The sequence below is a fragment of the Falco naumanni genome, chromosome 10 (assembly GCF_017639655.2).
Source record: "Falco naumanni isolate bFalNau1 chromosome 10, bFalNau1.pat, whole genome shotgun sequence".
NCBI classification, from domain to species: domain Eukaryota; kingdom Metazoa; phylum Chordata; class Aves; order Falconiformes; family Falconidae; genus Falco; species Falco naumanni.
The window spans coordinates 21,395,583-21,413,032 of NC_054063.1; the positions used below are offsets into that span (position 1 = coordinate 21,395,583).

A 17,450-nucleotide genomic window follows, 5' to 3' on the forward strand; every position below is an offset into this window, starting at 1 on the left:
GGCCGCAGCACCAGGCCGAGCCCAGCCGGCGGGCGGGGGGTCTCGGGGGCGGCCCCGGGCCGCGGTGGCCGGGCCAGCGGCAGCGCAGTGTGCGGCCCCCGGAGCCGCTGCCGCAGCCGTGGGCTCTGGGGTGGCCGCTGGGCCCGGCCCGGCCCGTGGGACGCGGCTGATGCCCACCCGGCACCCAGGCCGCAGCAGAGCCGCCTGCCCTGTCACCCGCCAGCCTCCCGGCGCTACTTTGCGGCAGTGCGGCGCCTCCCGTCGCGCGCTTTGCGGCAGCGGCCCTCCCGCCTTGCTTTCCGGCAGAGTGGCGGCCCCCCGGCTCGCCTGCGCTCCCTGCCTTACGGCACGGCGTCGCGCGGCCCCGGAGCTTGGCGACAGTTTCCCGGTGGCGGGGCCCGGTCGGTGCCATGGATGTGGGGGAGCTGCTAAGCTACCAGGTGAGCGGCCACGCGTGGCTGGGGGGCGCCGGGCAGGGCCGGCGGCGGGGCCCGTCAGGGTGACTGGGCCCGGCTGCTCCCGCGGGGCCTGGCCCGGCCGCCCGCGCCGGTGGGAGTGTTCGGTGCGCGGGGAGCGGCCCCGGGCCCGCCCCGGCCCTTTCTGCCGCCCCACTGGGGAGGGACGGGCGCAGCTCGGGCCGGCCCGTGCTGAGGGTGGCCGAGGCCGCGGTCCCGGCCCGTAGCCCCGAGGCACGGCAGCTCCGGGGGCGGCGGGGCCTGGGCCGGCTGCTGCGCAGGGCGTGCCTGGCCGCTCTCGGTGCGCTCCCACCGCAGCCGGTTAGGGTGCAGCCAACTTTTCGGGGCCTCTCCCCTGCTTCGGAGGAGTGGTGCCCCGCTGGGACCCGGTTACCGGGGGATCTCCAGGAACGTGACTTTGGTGATGCCGTTCCTCCCGCAGATGGGCAGGGTTCCATGTCCTGGCGCCTGTGCGCCTGTTCCTGATGAAAAGTGACACATGACACTGTGCTGGTGTCGTGGCTTGTGTTCTTGTTCTTCTTTCGTACCAGTTTTATGACAAAACCCATTTAATTTGATTCTTACCAAAGTATTTTGAAAAAGTTTTCCATTTTATAAAAAAATTCTTTTATCTTCCAAGTATTTTTCTCCTCTCCACATGTGATTGTTGCTTATTTGTTGTTTGGAGGTTGATTTGTAAGCAGGTGTGGTAAATTATATATTTATTGTCACGAGAGGGGATGTAGTGTGTTCTCCTGTGGGTCAGGGAACAAGAGCATGGATTTGCAAGAATGTTTTGGTACTTTTGCTGTGATTTGTACATGTGGTGGTGTTTGCTTTTACTTTAGTTCTTGTGCAAACAGCATTGGTGCTTCCCTGTGAGTAGGTGGGTGAGAAAAGCACCCTAACACGTTACCTACTTTGTAAGTAATTGAGTGTGGGAGTAGCGTGAGTGGATCAACTTCTTAATTCAGAATACAGGATTCATTATTGAACTCCTTCTTACGTGCTATCCTGGTACGTGTTATTCTGTGGGGGCACCACATGTTTAGAGCTGAAAAGAGTTTGGTCCATGTTTGTACTTTCAGAATGTGTTCTTTTGAGATGCACGGGGAAAGAGGGAAAGTTACCTTTGGATCTAAGAAATTTCTCATCAGCCTTTCACAGTGGTATCAAAATTCTCTGGAGTATGCCTGTAAGAACAGTCTTTCTTTGAGAACTGTGCTAGATTCTCTAGGATGCTCTAGGACGTTTTCTTCTGTGGCTCACTGTCTCTAACATCCTTCCTACTCCATCCGTTTGTGCAGTGCTGATAGTGTAGTCCTGCTATTCTGAGATCGGCTCTGCTTTTGTATTTTTCTGCCTACCATTTTTGTTTCTGTTATTTTTCAGTATTGAATTAGAATGATAATTTCTCATGTTCCTTAATTCTTTGGTATTCTCTGCCTCAGTTATGGCTAATGATGCTGTTCTTGTTCTGTGATATAATTTACACCTAAGGCACAGAAAGGTACACCTGTGTTGAGCTGCTGTGTGTTGTAAATTTTTAACCAGGTTCTAGTTTGGGGTTTTGTTTGTTGTTTTTTTTCTTGCTCTGAAACTGTGAAGTTCATTTCCCTTCATAGGATTCCCTTCTGCTCTGGAGGAAAGCGTGCATCCATGTTGCTTTGGTCACTTTGATTTTGTACAGCTTTCTGTTGGCTGAGCCTTCTGTACGGTGATGTGAGTAGTTGCCTGTGACAGCGTGGGGCTGTATTCTGGCAGGGGCTAGAGGTAAAGAAATGCTGCTTAGCTGCTGGGTATGATAAATTTTAATTTCATTCCTTGCTGCTGAAATTATTCTTAGCTGTGGGAAAAAGCATTCTGCAGCTTTCAACCAACTACTGAAATTGTGCCTGAAGGGTTTGTCCTGATGCTGTGCTCTTCTGGTTTCTCACCTGAATACAGATGGCTCTTGTTCAGTGATAACACTTCAGAGTAAGTGTGTTGGATTTCAGTGGCACTGAATTCACACCTCCAGAATTAGGTAAAATGGTGAAGACATGTGAAAGGAGTGGAGGAGCAGAAGGCACGTAAATAGCTCTGATTCTGAGAAAATGAGATTCCCTTCTGTGAGGATGCTTTTGGCTGAAAGATAGAAAAAAAAGTTGGAAACAACAGGTTTTGCTGCCTTCTATCCGGCGCAGGTCAGGCGTCTGCTACGGCTCGTAGAGATGGGCGAAGCGGGTGCCCTCCTGTATCATTTTTAGAAACGTACATTCTTGTCCACCAAATGAGCAGAATTCAGAATAATCAGACCTCTGTTGTGCCTGTGCCACAGGGAGGATGCTGGCTTGTGCGTGGCAGGTGAACGAAGGGAGTGTTGCTCCAGGCTGCCTGCTGTACCCAGCTGGCTGCTGCTTCCAAGAGGAGGGTGGCTCGTACAGCAGCTCTTCACCTGCTCTGGTTTTCTGCTTGCAGAAAACTTGAGTGCAGGTCTGGGAGCTTTCCTGCACTGGGCTGAGGCGCGGGCTGGTTCAGGATCTCCTCCTTCACCCTTGCTGCAAGCTGGCACTGGCTGTCAGGTGGGTGGGCTGGATGATGGGTGGTGTGCGCCTCAACTGTTTGATTTTTAATCTCTTGCTGCATATGAGTCGGTCTTCTCAGTTTCCCTCAGCACAGGCCAAAATAATTACTTTTCTCTTACATTGTTTTGAATTTGTCTCCTCTAAATACCTAATCTTGCCCTTGCTTAATCAAGATGATGGTTCTCCCTCAGTGCCAGGCTTGTCATGGAAGATTTTGGGCTGTGTGCCACCAGTTCAGTATCAAGTGTCTGTCAGAGTGGGAAAAGGAACCTCTTGCAACAAAAAATGAAATTAAGCAGCACCTGCCAGTTTATACAGAGCTCAGGAATCCATAAACTTTATGTGTTGCTGCAAAACAGTTGCAGATGGTCTAAACTGTTGATTAAATATTGCTGCTGTTCTACCCAGAAAGACTGTGCCCAGATCCTCTGTGTCTGGTCTCTGATTATGGAGGGTAATTAAGGGGACAAAGCCAACTCTGGTTCTTTTCAGAGATCTCTTTCAATTGTCTTGGGAGGGAATAAGGGAGATTATTTTAATTCTCATTAAATGCAGATTTCACCACTGTGAGTGATCATTACAAACTGCTAATTTTTTAATGAAATATTAGTAAAATCAAATAACAAAAGAAGCAGTAAACAGGGGATAAGGTCTGACTTCACCGAACTGGGCGAGCTCACTGTTTGAATGGGTTGAGTGCAGTTTGTAGTGGGATGGTTCTCTGTGTTTCTCCAGAGGCACATAATAACTTCTGCTGCTGGTATAGATAATTTACTGTACATTTGCAAGGTAATTGATGCATCTGATGGTGGAGGCAGCTCAGCTGAGCAGGTTGTTGACTGCTTACAGCCTTATTACCATGGTAGCTCTTGTCCTGCCTGTGGGTTAAAAGGAGGAGCTGTCACCAGCTGATCCACCGGCATCACTGGCCTGCAGCACCTGGCTGAGCTCAGCTCCCAGGGAGTGTGGGCCCCTCGCTGCAGAACTTGGGTTGGCACGCTGATGGGGTTGCAAATTAATCTTTAGTTTACTTTTTCTGTGTGTTATCTTTGGCTACCAAACTGGAGCATGCATCAAAGTCTGTGAAGGAAGATCCCTGCCCTGTGCGCCTTACCGCTGGGGTCCCGATGGCTGTACTTCTCGGGGTGGTCTGGAGCCTCATGAGCAAGTCTGGAGAGGACAGGGTTTGTTCTCTGAAAGTAATAATCTGCATCCATGTAGGTACAGCGCACATCTTTCATTTGCCTCAGTCTGTGTGATTTTGGAGCTCTTGGAACTTGCTGAAATTTCTGGATTTTCCTGATACCACTTCTTCTAGTTTTTAATGCTCTGATCTGCACCTTCTAGAAGTGTTGTGCTACAGGAAGAAAAAACAGTGAAAAGTAGGATTGATAGTAGCCTGGTTTATCACAAATGTTGGAAATAAAATTAAGAAGTTAGTGAAGATACTTCTGGAGATTTGGGGCTTGCTTTCAGGAGTCCTAAACTGATAGCTAATGTGTAGCTTTCTGCAGTGGCTCATCCGAGCAGACTGCAGCCGACTGAGATGTGGTTGCAAAAGGAGCTGCATCACTTACGGAGATTTCTTTCAGATTTCATTAACAAATAATTTCTGAGCTTCACAGTAACAGGGTTACTTACAAAGCAGATGTCTTAGTAATATGAAACTCTACTGCTGAGACTTGTCTAAACCTTCCTGATATTTGGAGAAGGCTGGAAGCAATCAGTACATTTTCAGATTCTACGGGATACTTAATCCTGATAGTAATGTGCAGTCACTGCTTTGAGGGAGACCAGGCAGGGGCCATGGGTAGATCATTGTTCCTTGATTCAGGATGTCATTTCTCTTGCTTTCCCCACACATAAGGCTGGTGCTGATGTTCCTGCTGCCTGGAGGAGTGAGGGGCAGGCTCCGCATTACGTGTCTGTGCACAAATGAGGACCCGTGTCCGGTGTGAGTTTGTAGAGGAGGTCTGCCCCCAACGCCTCTCACCAGGCTGTAACAGCTTAGGATATGTCAGTTAACGTACAAAGCAAGCATAGCTGAAGACTAGAAGAGAAATGGAAAGATAATTCTCCCTTTACCAATCACCAGCCTTTGTTTACTGTATTTTATAAATGTCAGCTTTTTAAAAATGCTTTTGTATTCATTGTTTTTTGTGCGGTGATATCAGCAGTAGATTTAAATGAAAATGTCTTCTGAATAAATTACTGTGAATGCACTGCATTCAACAGGAACAAAATTAAGCTTAACTAACAAAACAATTTAAAAATGCCTTTCTTGTGCGTTTTCTAATGAATTCCATCTTCTTGCCAAATGCACCTTAGCACAACTGAGTAAGAAACCCCACATTTTATTTATGAAATGATTAACTTTCTCTTTTCTACCTGAAAGGCAAAAGTTGTGGAGATATGTGTGAAGCTATGAAATTAATTAAATGTGTTTAGACACAATATATGTGTTTCCTTAGCAATATGCCCCAGTCTCAGTGCAACAATGTACGTGCTTAATCCTTGTTGGTTGGTAACAGTCCTTTAGAATATAAAGATGCAAACCAAAGATGAAAATCAATGAACAGAAGCTAATGCTTGCCTTAAATCAGTTGTTCATGACTGTGCATCTCATGTGAAATGGGCAGAAACCCAGGTGTTTCACTTACGCCTTTATTTCTTAGTTTTAATAGTGCTGGTTGGAAAACTGCAATATTCTTAGTAAGGTTTTGAATAACATCAATAACAAAAGGAAAAACCTTAATGCCTGCTTAATAGCGTTTGCCTGGGAATTCAATTACTGTCTATTGCCAATATGTTGGCAGCGTTAATAATTGCATGCAGGGCCCTTCCATAATTTATCATAATGATTTCTGTTATGTATTATAGAAGATTCCCCCCCCCAACAATGCATAAATACAAAAAAGGATAAAATAATTGAGACTGAAACAGAATGTAAATTCTGGTGCTAAGGATTGTGTACTCAGAGGAAATGGGGTTGGTTTCATGATGGAGTTTTAATTTAGATTTTGTTCTGGTGATGTAGTCCCTTTCCATGGTACATTACTTTGCATCTGACAAACCAGCAGCTCCCTTGGTCCCTCATTACAGCTGCAGCCTCATTGAGGGTTTTGTTCCTTTTTTAATGTTTAGAAATGAGAATGAGGAATGAGACTGACTCCCTAAATTAGGAACATCCAAGAAGGCAAATCTTGTAGGGCTTTTTGCTGTACATTTCAGGATTTCTTACGTCACTGATTTCTATATCTGTGTAACGTTAATCTGTCAAAGGTGGTTTAGAATGAATTGGATATTCTCAAGGAGTGAATGGAAGGACACGCGAAGGACAGAGACCTATGTGCCATTAAGGGCACTGAGTAAGGAATAACATATTTACTGAAGTTTTTTCCTCAGATAATGACATTTAGAAGAGCACCTTTTTTCTTCATGGGGTTGCTGGTTGCTTGGGGCAGGTTTGAATTATTAGTTGTTGACAATGACACGTTTGTTTCCAAATGGATCTATGTGAGGTTATACTTTAATGTACCTAGAAGATAAGTATTTGGAATCTGCTTTAAAAAAAACCACCACCACCAAAAAATCCCCCAACCCACAAAACCCTCCAAGCAAATAAATTTTTCATTTCAAAGAATCTCTGGCTATGCTTCTTCTTCACGGCTATTGAATTGTGAGCTGAGTAATTGCTTTAAAAGTGCATGGGAGCACTTCAGAAGAGGTTTAAGTCAGGAATGTACCGTCCATAATGGAAGTGGCAGAGAAGATGTAGGCAGAGGGGAGATAGATAACAGAGTTTGAGTAGGTCTGGCTGGGAGCAAACATCTAGAGCTTTGATTTGTGCTAATATGTTGTCCGGGAAACTTGATTCTGCATCTTCCTCAAAGTGGTGACAACACCATAACCCTGAAAACAGTGTGATCTTGGTCAGTCTGCTGGCCAGTTCGCTTCTCATGATAATTTACATTTCAAGTGCCCTTGAGGGGGGGCTTTTTTGGTTAGTGGTTTTTTTTTGTTGGGTTTTTTTTTTTACCTCTATCCTGAAAGCAGAGTTTTCTTGAGAGCAGAGCTTTCATTTGCTGGCTTTTCATTTATACTGAAATAAAAAAATACATATATGCTCTCTGGGTGGTGCAGAGAAGCAGTCATAGTTGGTCTGCAGCATGTGCATCGTAATCGGAATCACAGCAGGATTGCCTTATGAGCCTGACAGATTTATTGTCCTTTGAGGTCCAAGAGTTCCCAGCATGCTGGGGAGCTGGAAATTCCCATCTTGATGCCCACACTCGTGCTGGGCCTGGCAGGAGAATGGCACTGTTACCTGTTCCCTCTGCATCTTTCTTAGAATTGAACCCAAGAAGAATCTAAATGTCAGTTAAAAAGCATGCTTTATGTTTGTGAAAGCACAGTGTGACTTTTATGATTTTAGACAAAGGATCCCACAAAGCAGAAGAGCAGTGTCTTCCTGCCAGGTAATGTTTTCTGAAATAGACTGGACAAATGTTAGACCTAATGGGGTTATGAAATCATCTACCAGGCAACTTCTGAGGAGTGGTAGGAAATAAAAATATTTTTTCTTACTGTTTTCATTGTTCTTAACACACAAGCTCCTTTTAAATAGTAAAGAATTAAGCTTTGTTTTCCTGTAGTTAGAGAATGGAGTACTCCTGTTCCGGCTTGGTTGTCCTTCAAAAAATGGAGAGACCAGATTTAATATCCTTGTGGTTTATGAAGGGAAAGAGTTTTTCCTTCTGTTGCAAATGCTTTCATCCCTTTTTGCCTAAATTAAAACATGGGATTAGAATTAATGGACTTATTCTTGTCAAAATTAAAGGTAATTTGGCAGGGACAATTAAATATAAATTGTGGAATAAAATAATATGTTGTTCTCAGCAAACCATAAAGGTGTGGGCACCACTTAATCTGGTGCCAAGACCCTGCAGAATTGCAGCAAGCAACAATACTCCTGTCCTGCATACTCTAAATTAGGCTCTGATTCTGCACGCAAGTGTCAGCAAACTTTAGACAGAAGGATGGGGGAAGTCAAGGTGAATTAGAGTGCAGTCAAGAATTCAATATATTCTCATATATGAGGTGGGTAAAAAATTGTTTTTCACTGTTATCTGCTTGAGCTCATTGGTCTTCTGTCTAAGACATGAGTTTGCCTCAGCTGATTTAGCTGGGTCCAGATCCTTAAGGCGGTCAGCTGCACAGTCACTGAGCAGTTCAGTCTGGCCACTTCTTGTCTTTGAAATAGTGGTCTTTGCTGCCTATGAAGATATTTTCCCATGAATAGTGTTCATAGATCAAACAAGGTAGGATGTTGACATAGCTCTTGGCAGAAACATTCATCTACTCATGTGATGTTCCACTTCACTAAATTAATTTCCTTTCCAGTTTTCGGAATTGTTAAGTGTTTTTGGAGCTGTTGAGCGTTGTGTAAGCACGTATTTTAAACAACTTGTAAGAATTTCCTCAGTATGTCTTGTAATATTGGTATTCTGGTTTGCAAGGGTCACAAAAGACTTGTATTCATTCACCTTATTTTTCTGACTTTAGCCTAACAGAGGGACAAAAAGACCCCGTGATGAAGAGGAAGAAGAAATCAAAGCACGTCGGAAACAAGCTAGTGCACGAGAACACAGTCGTCACAGGGAAGAGGAGTCTGTTGCACTGGAGGAAACTGATGATGAGAAGAAGAAACTCCTTCAGATAATTGAGAGGGATGGAGAAGAGGAAGAAGAGGAAGTAAATCACTGGTGTCCTGTGGGAAAGGGGAGGCAGTGGGAAATAAGCAAACACTAAATCACTTCTCTGTGATTTTCATTTCTTACCATGGAGATGATGAAACCAACTGGTGATTTTCATATGCCTCATACAGCTTAAGGTTATGGTTTTACTGTCCTGCCCTGCAGCTTGTTCATTAATTTCAAACAGGGCTTTTCAAAGATATCCTCTGAAGCTTTAAAGGGGGAGGGCAAAAGGGAGGGGGAAGGAGAAAGCTTTCAAGCCTAGCCTCTGCTTTAGGCTGGGAATACCCAAACCAGCTAAAATATATCTTTAGGAAATAGTTTCTGTATTGTAACCGGTTTCCTAACTCTGTTGTTCTCATCAGTACTCCCAGCCATGCAGCTTCTCCCACTCTCTCTGTCTTTGTAGCTGTGCTGCTGCAGCAGCAGCAAATAAACATTTTTCTATACAGGAAAGGTCTTGGGTCAGAGGAGGGGGGTAGCAGCTGTCAAGAGTAAGTGATTTCAAGCCTTGGAGACAGAAATCCAATGCAGCATTGGCCTTTCTGCCAAGGGCCAGGGAAAAGATCACTTTATAAATGTGACACATGGATTGGTATAAATCTAGAAGATATTTGCTTCCTGCTGCCTGTGTCCTGTTTGATAAAAAAACAAGTGATATTCACCACTGCAAAATCATGTAGGTTTGTAAAATATCATTGTCCTTTGTATACAGCATTGCTAGCATTTGTCTCTGAAAATCTCCCTCGTTTTTTTTGATGTTGAGCTATTGCCATGACAGTGGTTGCTGATAGTGGAGAAGGATAACTCAGGATTTCTGTAGCATTTGAGCTTCAATAGGATGAATGGATGCAGCCGAAAGTCCTCTTGACTGGCCAGTCTTGTGGATTCCTGCAGTGTACAAGTCCCTTGTCTTTGTCAAGTGGAGTTCTCCTGTCCAGATGTTTTAAGGGCTGGAAGTCCAAGTTTTTTTAGAACCAAAATCTCTTTGTTTATTTTCTTGAAACGCAGTTAATATAAGTACCATCAAAAAATTTGTACCAGTAAATCTGATGGAAAGAAGCTAATCTGTAAGACATGGTAATAGGGAATGCAAATTAAATAAAAGATACAAAGCTGATCCTAATTGGAGATATTGCAGTGATCTGTGTTAGAGAAAGCAAAGAATCAAATGAAACAGCATGTGTGACAGTATCTCTGTGGACTGAAATCCCATTGCAGGAATGATGTGTTTTGGGCACTGTAGTATTGATTCCTGAATGGGATGGTGACATAAGTGGGATGGTGCTAAGACAGGTTGGGCCTGAGAACATAGGAAATCCAATAATAATGGAGGGCTTGGACTGGTAATTATTGTAAATGAGTTTGCTGAAGAAATATAAATTTTGTCTCTCGTTTTTTTTTTTAGAGTTTTTTTTTGTTTAGAGTTTTGTTTAGAGTTTTTTTTTTGTTGTTGTTGCTTAGAGTCGCTAACCAAAGAATCTTCAACGCCAGAAACAACTCTTGATTTAATCCCGAACAGGGGATGGAACACAAAACTTTGTTTACGGTGGGAAGGGTTCAGGGGTTTTTTTGCTTTTTGTTTGAGAACTTCTTTTTAATAGTGATTGTAACAAAGCTGAATAGAGGAGAGGCAAGAGATTACACAAGAAAATCTAGACCATCAATGTTTTATTTAAAGATGTGCATTAAAATCCTGAAACAAGGAAAACAACAGGATCATGTTTGTAGGTGTCAGGGAGGTAGCTAAAGTTACATTACTGCTGAACAGTAAGTGTATAATGCCAGCTGAGCAACACCTTAGAAGAACTTAAAAATAAAAAGAAAGTGCTAGAGTAAAATATTGATTTTTTTATTTTTCTTCAGAAAAAGGCTTTAAAATAGAAGTGAAAGCTTACCCAAGTGAGGAAAATACAAAAGAACATAAACTCAGGGCAGTTAAATGTAACCTACAAAAAGAAATAGCACAGTGGACTTCTGAAAGGGAACTATCCCTGGGCATAAACTGCTAATGCAGGTTTACTCTAATATGTCAGCAGCAAAAAGCCCCAGTACATGCTGATGGTGCCAGGTAAGAATAGGTGAAAAAGAACAGCTCAAGGAAGATGAGCCATTGCAAAACTGGGGTTCTTTTCCTTGATACTTGGTTTCAGAAAGCATAGGGAAGCTCTTCTGGTTCTCTTCCAAAGAACCTTACATTGGTAAACCCCTGGTTTATAAAAACCTGAATTAGAAGATTTTGCTCTTGGGGAGCTTGCTCAGGTCAGAGTTGGAGTAAGCCAGTGAATAGCAGTGGTGTATGCGTGTCTTGGCAGCTTTCTGCAGTGAGGCTGCTGGGGGCTGCCCTCTGTCCCTGAGGGGTCTGGCCCCGACTGCTGTCTCCCCACGTCACTGTACTCACGCTTTTGTGTTTTGCTGTGTAATTGTTCCAGCCATCCAAAGCTTTGTTTTCTGCCCTTTTGGATTTGGTTAGGAGGAACCTTTGGATGAAAGTTCAGTAAAGAAGATGATTCTCACCTTTGAGAAGAGATCTTACAAAAACCAGGAGCTGCGGATCAAGTTTCCTGACAATCCAGAGAAGTAAGATTATGCTTAGTCCCTCTCTGTTACCCTTTTTTTCCTCTGATTTTGGGTTTCAGCCCGAAATCAATTACTTGAATGTACAGACATTTCAGTTACATAAGGCTTATGTAACAGCAGTCATTGCCATGTAGTTCTTCTAAATTGTATTTGAAACTAACTTTGTTAATTAAAAATAGCATTATCAGGACCCTGGTTGTGGCCAGTATGTAGCTAGCAGCACAAAGAGAATAATTAGCAATGAAGGGAAAGGTTCTATTATTAAATTTTTGCTGTTGTTAATATTATAGATTGTGAAGTACAGATTCAGTACTAAAACTCAAGTTGCTGTTGTTTTTATTTTGTAAGTGCAGAAATTCCATCAGTTTTGCTAGCTTTCAGTTAGGTAAGTGGCTTGTGTCTCAAAAGTGAGCATTGCTGAGCTCTCCCCATCAGTCCCCTTGGCAGCTGGCATCAGAGGGTCACCAGCCATGCCACGGGTCTCTCGTTTTTCAGGACTGTTTTCAAGCAGTGGTCTCTTCCTCACTGATGGGCTCGTGGTAGGTATTTTGGGGGTGGGCTGAAAGATTGAGATCCTGGATTGCTGAGTTTCACTTTACAGGTAATTAAAGATTTCATGCTGTCTTTTTGTATGAAGGTGTTGGGCTTGCATATGCAGTCAGCGGTGTGTGTGGGAAGGAAATAATTTCGTATTATGGAGCTGTCAGGTGCTGTGGTGAGCAAAACGGCTGGAGGGGGTCTGAAAGCCAGGCTTTGTGTGTGTTTCTTTCCACACCTGTGGGTCTAGTGAGCCTCTGCCTCCTTTCATGGAGTTTTGTTATTCATGTTAAATGAGTTTCTTTCTACACTTGAGTGCTGTTATTTTTTTTCCAATTTGCGGTTCTTTCCCTTATCCAAATTCTTTTTATGGGCTTTAATTCAGACTAATACAACCCACATACTAATATGTGGTAGCTAGGGAAGGTGCATCGCTCTGAAGAATTTATTTTATATGCAGGGGGGTTTCATGTGTAGCCACAGCCTCTTGATTATTTTTTTAAACTTTTTAAGTTTTAGAACTGATTTACAGAATTGGAATTGCTTATTTTACTGTATGTAAATTATATAGTAGGACGGTGTCCTGGTTTCGGGTAGGATAGAGTTAATTTTCTTCTTAGTAGCCGGTGCAGTGCTGTGTTTTGGATTTGATGGAGAACAAAGTTGATAGCACACTGGTGTTCTTGGTTGTTGCTGGGTAGTGTTTATACTAAGTCAAGGGCTTTTCAGTTTCTTGGGCCATGTCAGCAGGAGGGTTGGAGGGGCACAGGAAATTGGGAGGGGACACAGCCAGAACAACTGACCCAAACTTGCCAAAGGGATAGTCCATACCACAGAACATCATGCTCAGTATATAAACTGGGTGAGGGGGTGCCCAGGGACTGTTGATCCCGGCTCAGGGACTGGCTGGGCATCGATTAGGAGGTGGTGAGCTACGGCATTGTGCATCACTGGGTATTCTTTTGAGTTTTATTCCTCTCTTCCTCTCTCTGCTTTTCATTACAATAGTTGTTAGTATCACTATTATTTTATATTTTATTTCAATTATTAAATTGTTTTTATCTCAGCCCAGGAGTTCTTCCTGATTCTCTTCCCTATCCTGCTGAGGGATGGGGAGTGAGTGAGCGGCTGCCGGTACTTGGTTGCTAGCAGGGATTAAACAATGGCAGGCGGCTTATCCTACTGCATCGTTAAACTTCAAGGGGCAGGCATAGGACAGGACAAGGCACAGGCCGTCTTGTCTCTAGTAGTTCTGGACTCAGTGATGATGTGACCACAGAGGATCAGAAATGCTGGGGCCATGTGCAGTAGGTTGATGAGTCTTACAGGGTATCTCCTGAAGGTGATGGTCTCTGCCTTGAAAAGTGCTGTGTCTTGAACATAATTGATGTACTTTGTGCCTTTTTACCCACCATTTTTTTTGTCTTTCCTCAGGTTCATGGAGTCTGAACTGGATTTAAATGACATCATTCAGGAAATGCATGTGATTGCAACGATGCCAGACCTGTATCACCTGCTGGTGGAGCTGAACGCTGTTCAGTCTCTCCTTGGGTTGCTGGGACACGACAACACAGATATCCTTCAGTTGTTAAAGCAGCTCTCATGTGAGAGGCTTTCTACAGAGTTTTCTGTAATCTCTTACACAGGAACCTGTAAAAACAGGATGTATGTTTTTCTCTTCTTTTGCACAGCACTGAATTTATGTCATCTTTTTTTTTTTCTTTTTTTTTCCAAGTGAAAGCCTTCTTTGTTCAAGTAATATTGATTCTTTTTTTTTCAGTGCTGTTACTCTCCTTTCTTGTTTTATGATCCTTTCATCTAGGTTTGAGTGGCTGCGTTAGAGTGTGAACAATACAGGAAAAGCTAAGGTATGGGCTTAGCAGCGTACAGCCTTGAACTGTGTGCAGACTTTGTCTGAATAGCCCCCGGTAAAAATGAATCTGATTGAGAACTGAGCGGTCATGCTTTCAGCTATTTGCCATGGACTAGCTCACCACAGTGCTACACCTTAATTTGTAAATGTAACGTATTCTTCATGTGTCAATACCTTTAATTTGGTGTGCTGAGAGCTTGAGGTTGTGAGTAGCCTGTCTGGTTATGTAAATATCCAGAGACATTTCCATGCTCAGTTGGTTCTTGGGTCACTGAACTGGATCCCTGTGTACATCTGTGTCTTGTTCCTCTGAAGATCTGAGAACATCTCAGAGAATTTTCTGTCTATACTGTTAAAGACTTTGGTAGTTTTAAACAAAAACAGTGTCATTTTTTTAATATCTTGGTGCCTTGATGCATAGCCATCAGCTGATGCAGAACTATGCCTGGCTTACCATTGTGCAGTCTTTAAAGGCAGAGCTCAGCCTGCATTGCTTGTAAAACATTCTACAGTAGATTAAGCTGGAAAATGCACGATGTGATTTGAGAAATCATGTGTCTGTGTCCTGACAAACATTAGTGAATGGAGGGAGTGGTGAAGCCCAATGGAAAGGGCACTGGACTTAGACTTGGACTACAGCAGGCTTTTCCTTTTTTGTCTTTATTGACTCATGGCCTTAGGAAAGTAATTTATTCTTTACTTCTTTATGTGTAAAGAAGGAGGTAATACCAGCTTTTTTGAGGTGCTCTGAAATATGCAGTGTTAAAAGGACTATTAGTGTGAAATGTTGTGGCCCAATGAACAGATCTTGGTTTTCTTTTTTAGCACATTTCTTTATAGTACTATGTATTAAGAATTCATAATTAATTCTTTCTAAGTGGGTATAGTGATCAGAAGATAAAAATGAAACATAAATATTTTATTACATACCAGTTTATATTAGTAAGCACTGCGTATGTGTGTGGGTATTGCAACTTGTATTTAGCTGAACCTTGATGTGGTGAGTGCTGGTCCATGCAAAACGGCAACCACCACAGCTTTCCTTATCTGTGACCTGTAATGGGAATTACTCTCAAGTAAATTTTTGTTAACAATTTACTGTCGTACAGTGGGAAACACCTACCATACATAACCAGTTTCATAGCTACCAGAATTTCATTACTTATTTTGTTGCCAGACACTGCAGGCTTTTTGTTTGCTGTGTGCGTGACATTAAAAGCTTATACTGAATATCTTATTCACAGGGAAAATATCAGCTACGGGTATTTTGGCTGGGACAGCAGAGCTGGTTCATGGCTGGTGTGCACAGGAATATGGCTTGCTTTGTCCTTTAGCCGTGAAAAGCTGTGTCCTAGGGCTACTGCTGCTGTCTAAGACTTGTCAATATTTCTACTGTGAACTCTTTTTAATTGGTTTGCAACTTGCCTGTCAGTTAGTTTACTGGGTAGAAATTTGGTCTGTGAATTGCAATTTTGGGAAAAGTATATTTCTTGTTACAAAACTACTCAAGTGTTTTCAGATCCATTGGAAGCAGACACAGGCTGTTGTAATGCCTCTTCATTGTGCTGCTGCTGCTTATGTACAGAGTAGAAACACTATTAAAGTGATGCATCTAGACGTAAAACTAAATTGGTAGAGCTTGAGTTTTCTAATGACTTTTTGTCAAAACAAACAAAAAGATTTTAAAAATGAGCTTTTCAAGGAGAGAACAAAACAAATGGCTCTTCAGATGTGATTTAAGTGTAGTGTCTTGAGGGACTAACGCAAGGAGACAAAAGCATGTCCAGGGGGAGCAAATAATCTGCGGAATGATTCATTCAGTTTTACACAAAACATGTGAATGGAAGATGATCACCGACAAGATTTTATTAATGAAAGACAGAAAAGCTTCAAGTGAGGTTTTGCTTTTCTATCTCCTAAATTCTATAGGACAGCTGATACTTCCACTGGAAGCCTCAACAGAAGCTCCCTAGACGGGAATGCCCTGCAAGATAACCCCGTTGACTGCTAGAGTTCTTTGCTGTGCCCTCTCAGAAAGATCTGACTCAGTTGTCTTTATATCACCCAGTATGTAGCAGTAGTTGGCAGTTAGCTCCTTTCTTAGCCTTCTCTTCCATGGGTTGATCAAGCCCCGTCCCCTCAGTCTTTCCTCATAAGTCATGTGCTAGCCTCTGAGCTTCTTGGTGGTCTTCCACTCTCTTTTGAGTCCAGTATGTCAAGGTCTTTCTTTCATTGGGAGAGCTCACAACTGAACAAAGCCTCATAAGCACCAAGCAGCAGGTTAAGAATGCTTTTTCTTGGCCTGCTGGTTTTGCTCTCTGTAATGCATTGCAGTTGGTGATTAGCCTTCATCGCTGCAGTGGCATACCTTCAAGTGGCGTGACCTTCAACTTGTCCACCAGAACTTGCAGATTCTTTGCTGTTGTGCTGCTCTCTCCAGTCATCCCCAGCACATGGGCTTGTTCCCTCCCAGGTACGGGACTTTGGATTCGTTGAACTTTGCGAGGCTCCTGTTGGCCTGTTCCTCCAGCTTTTGTTAATTAATAGTTGATTCTTTGCAGAATAAACGTAAGGCAGGTTATTTTCTCTTAACTCACTTACTGGGTTGTGCTCCAGCTTGCTTTAAAAAATTGTACCCTGGCATCTTTGACTATATTTTTATATCACTATGAGTGACTGCCCAGTGAGGAGTAACCACCCTTCGTTTGGTTCCTAATGGCAGCTGCAACTGGAAGTGACATCTACCTATCAAGAAAATGTACAGATGGCATTGGCTTCATTCAGGAGTGCTGTAGAGTATAAAGAAAGTAGTAGTCTTACTGATACGCATCTTCTGCAGCACCTAGACATAGGTTAGCTTGGGACCAGGACAGGCAGCTCTGTTACAGTCTTCCCTGAGACTAGATAAGTCATGACTGAAACCTTGCTAAGAAAAGATATTTTAAAATGCTTTTCCTACTGCTGTGTGTCTGAACGAATGCACAAATAGGAGAACTGGGAGGCTGGATTGTTAGCCTGTGCATTTTAAAGAGATTCATCACAAAGTTGTTATATAGGACATGCAGAAAATTGCGTATCCTCTTCTACCCCAGTGGGACTCCGGCAAGATTGATCAGTGTGTCTGAGAGAATGGAGAAGTGGGTCTAATGAGGTAGAATATGTCTTGTCATACAAGAGAGCTGTGTAGCAGTCAGGGGAACCATGTATTATGCAGCCCAGAGTTAATGAGTGAAAATTGGGCTGGCAGAAGCTATGCTGTTCCTGCGAGGTGTGTGGTTAGAGGAGCATGCTGTCCTAATTGGACCAGGCCAAAGGGGGTGATCGCTCCTGCTTCCTGCAGTGGCCTTGGTAGGTGCGTGCCGTATCTGGTTAGAGGGGTATCGCTGAGAGCAGAATACCCAAATCAGATTATTATAATTCATTTCTCTTTGCTTCTATTCAATCTTGACAAGGCAAGATGGCTTAGTTATACCGACTCTAGCAATTTTGATTTGAAAAGGATAAGTATCATCAAGAAACAGTAAAATTGCTTGATACAATAAGCACACAATCGCATTTGTTTTTATTGTAGTTGTAATTGTTGGGATTCTCTGATTTTGGTGCTTATGAGGACTGTCTGCTGAAGTGTGCTCTTGGCTCTGGTGTTCCTGTGCCTTGCTGCTGTAACATACTACCAGCCGTT

General features: G+C 43.2%; 1 protein-coding gene across 1 annotated transcript in view; it reads left to right on the forward strand.

Moving 5' to 3' along the window:
* The first annotated feature begins 302 nt into the window (after positions 1 to 302).
* The window catches only part of CTNNBL1 (catenin beta like 1), a 55,704-nt gene continuing 38,556 nt past the window's right edge, over positions 303 to 17,450 (forward strand). The window contains exons 1-4 of the mRNA XM_040608112.1: positions 303 to 440; positions 8,588 to 8,776; positions 11,252 to 11,358; positions 13,330 to 13,469. Of these exons, the coding sequence (XP_040464046.1) occupies positions 411 to 440; positions 8,588 to 8,776; positions 11,252 to 11,358; positions 13,330 to 13,469 (466 nt within the window). The 5' untranslated portion in view covers positions 303 to 410. The remainder of the gene's footprint in view (positions 441 to 8,587; positions 8,777 to 11,251; positions 11,359 to 13,329; positions 13,470 to 17,450) is intronic.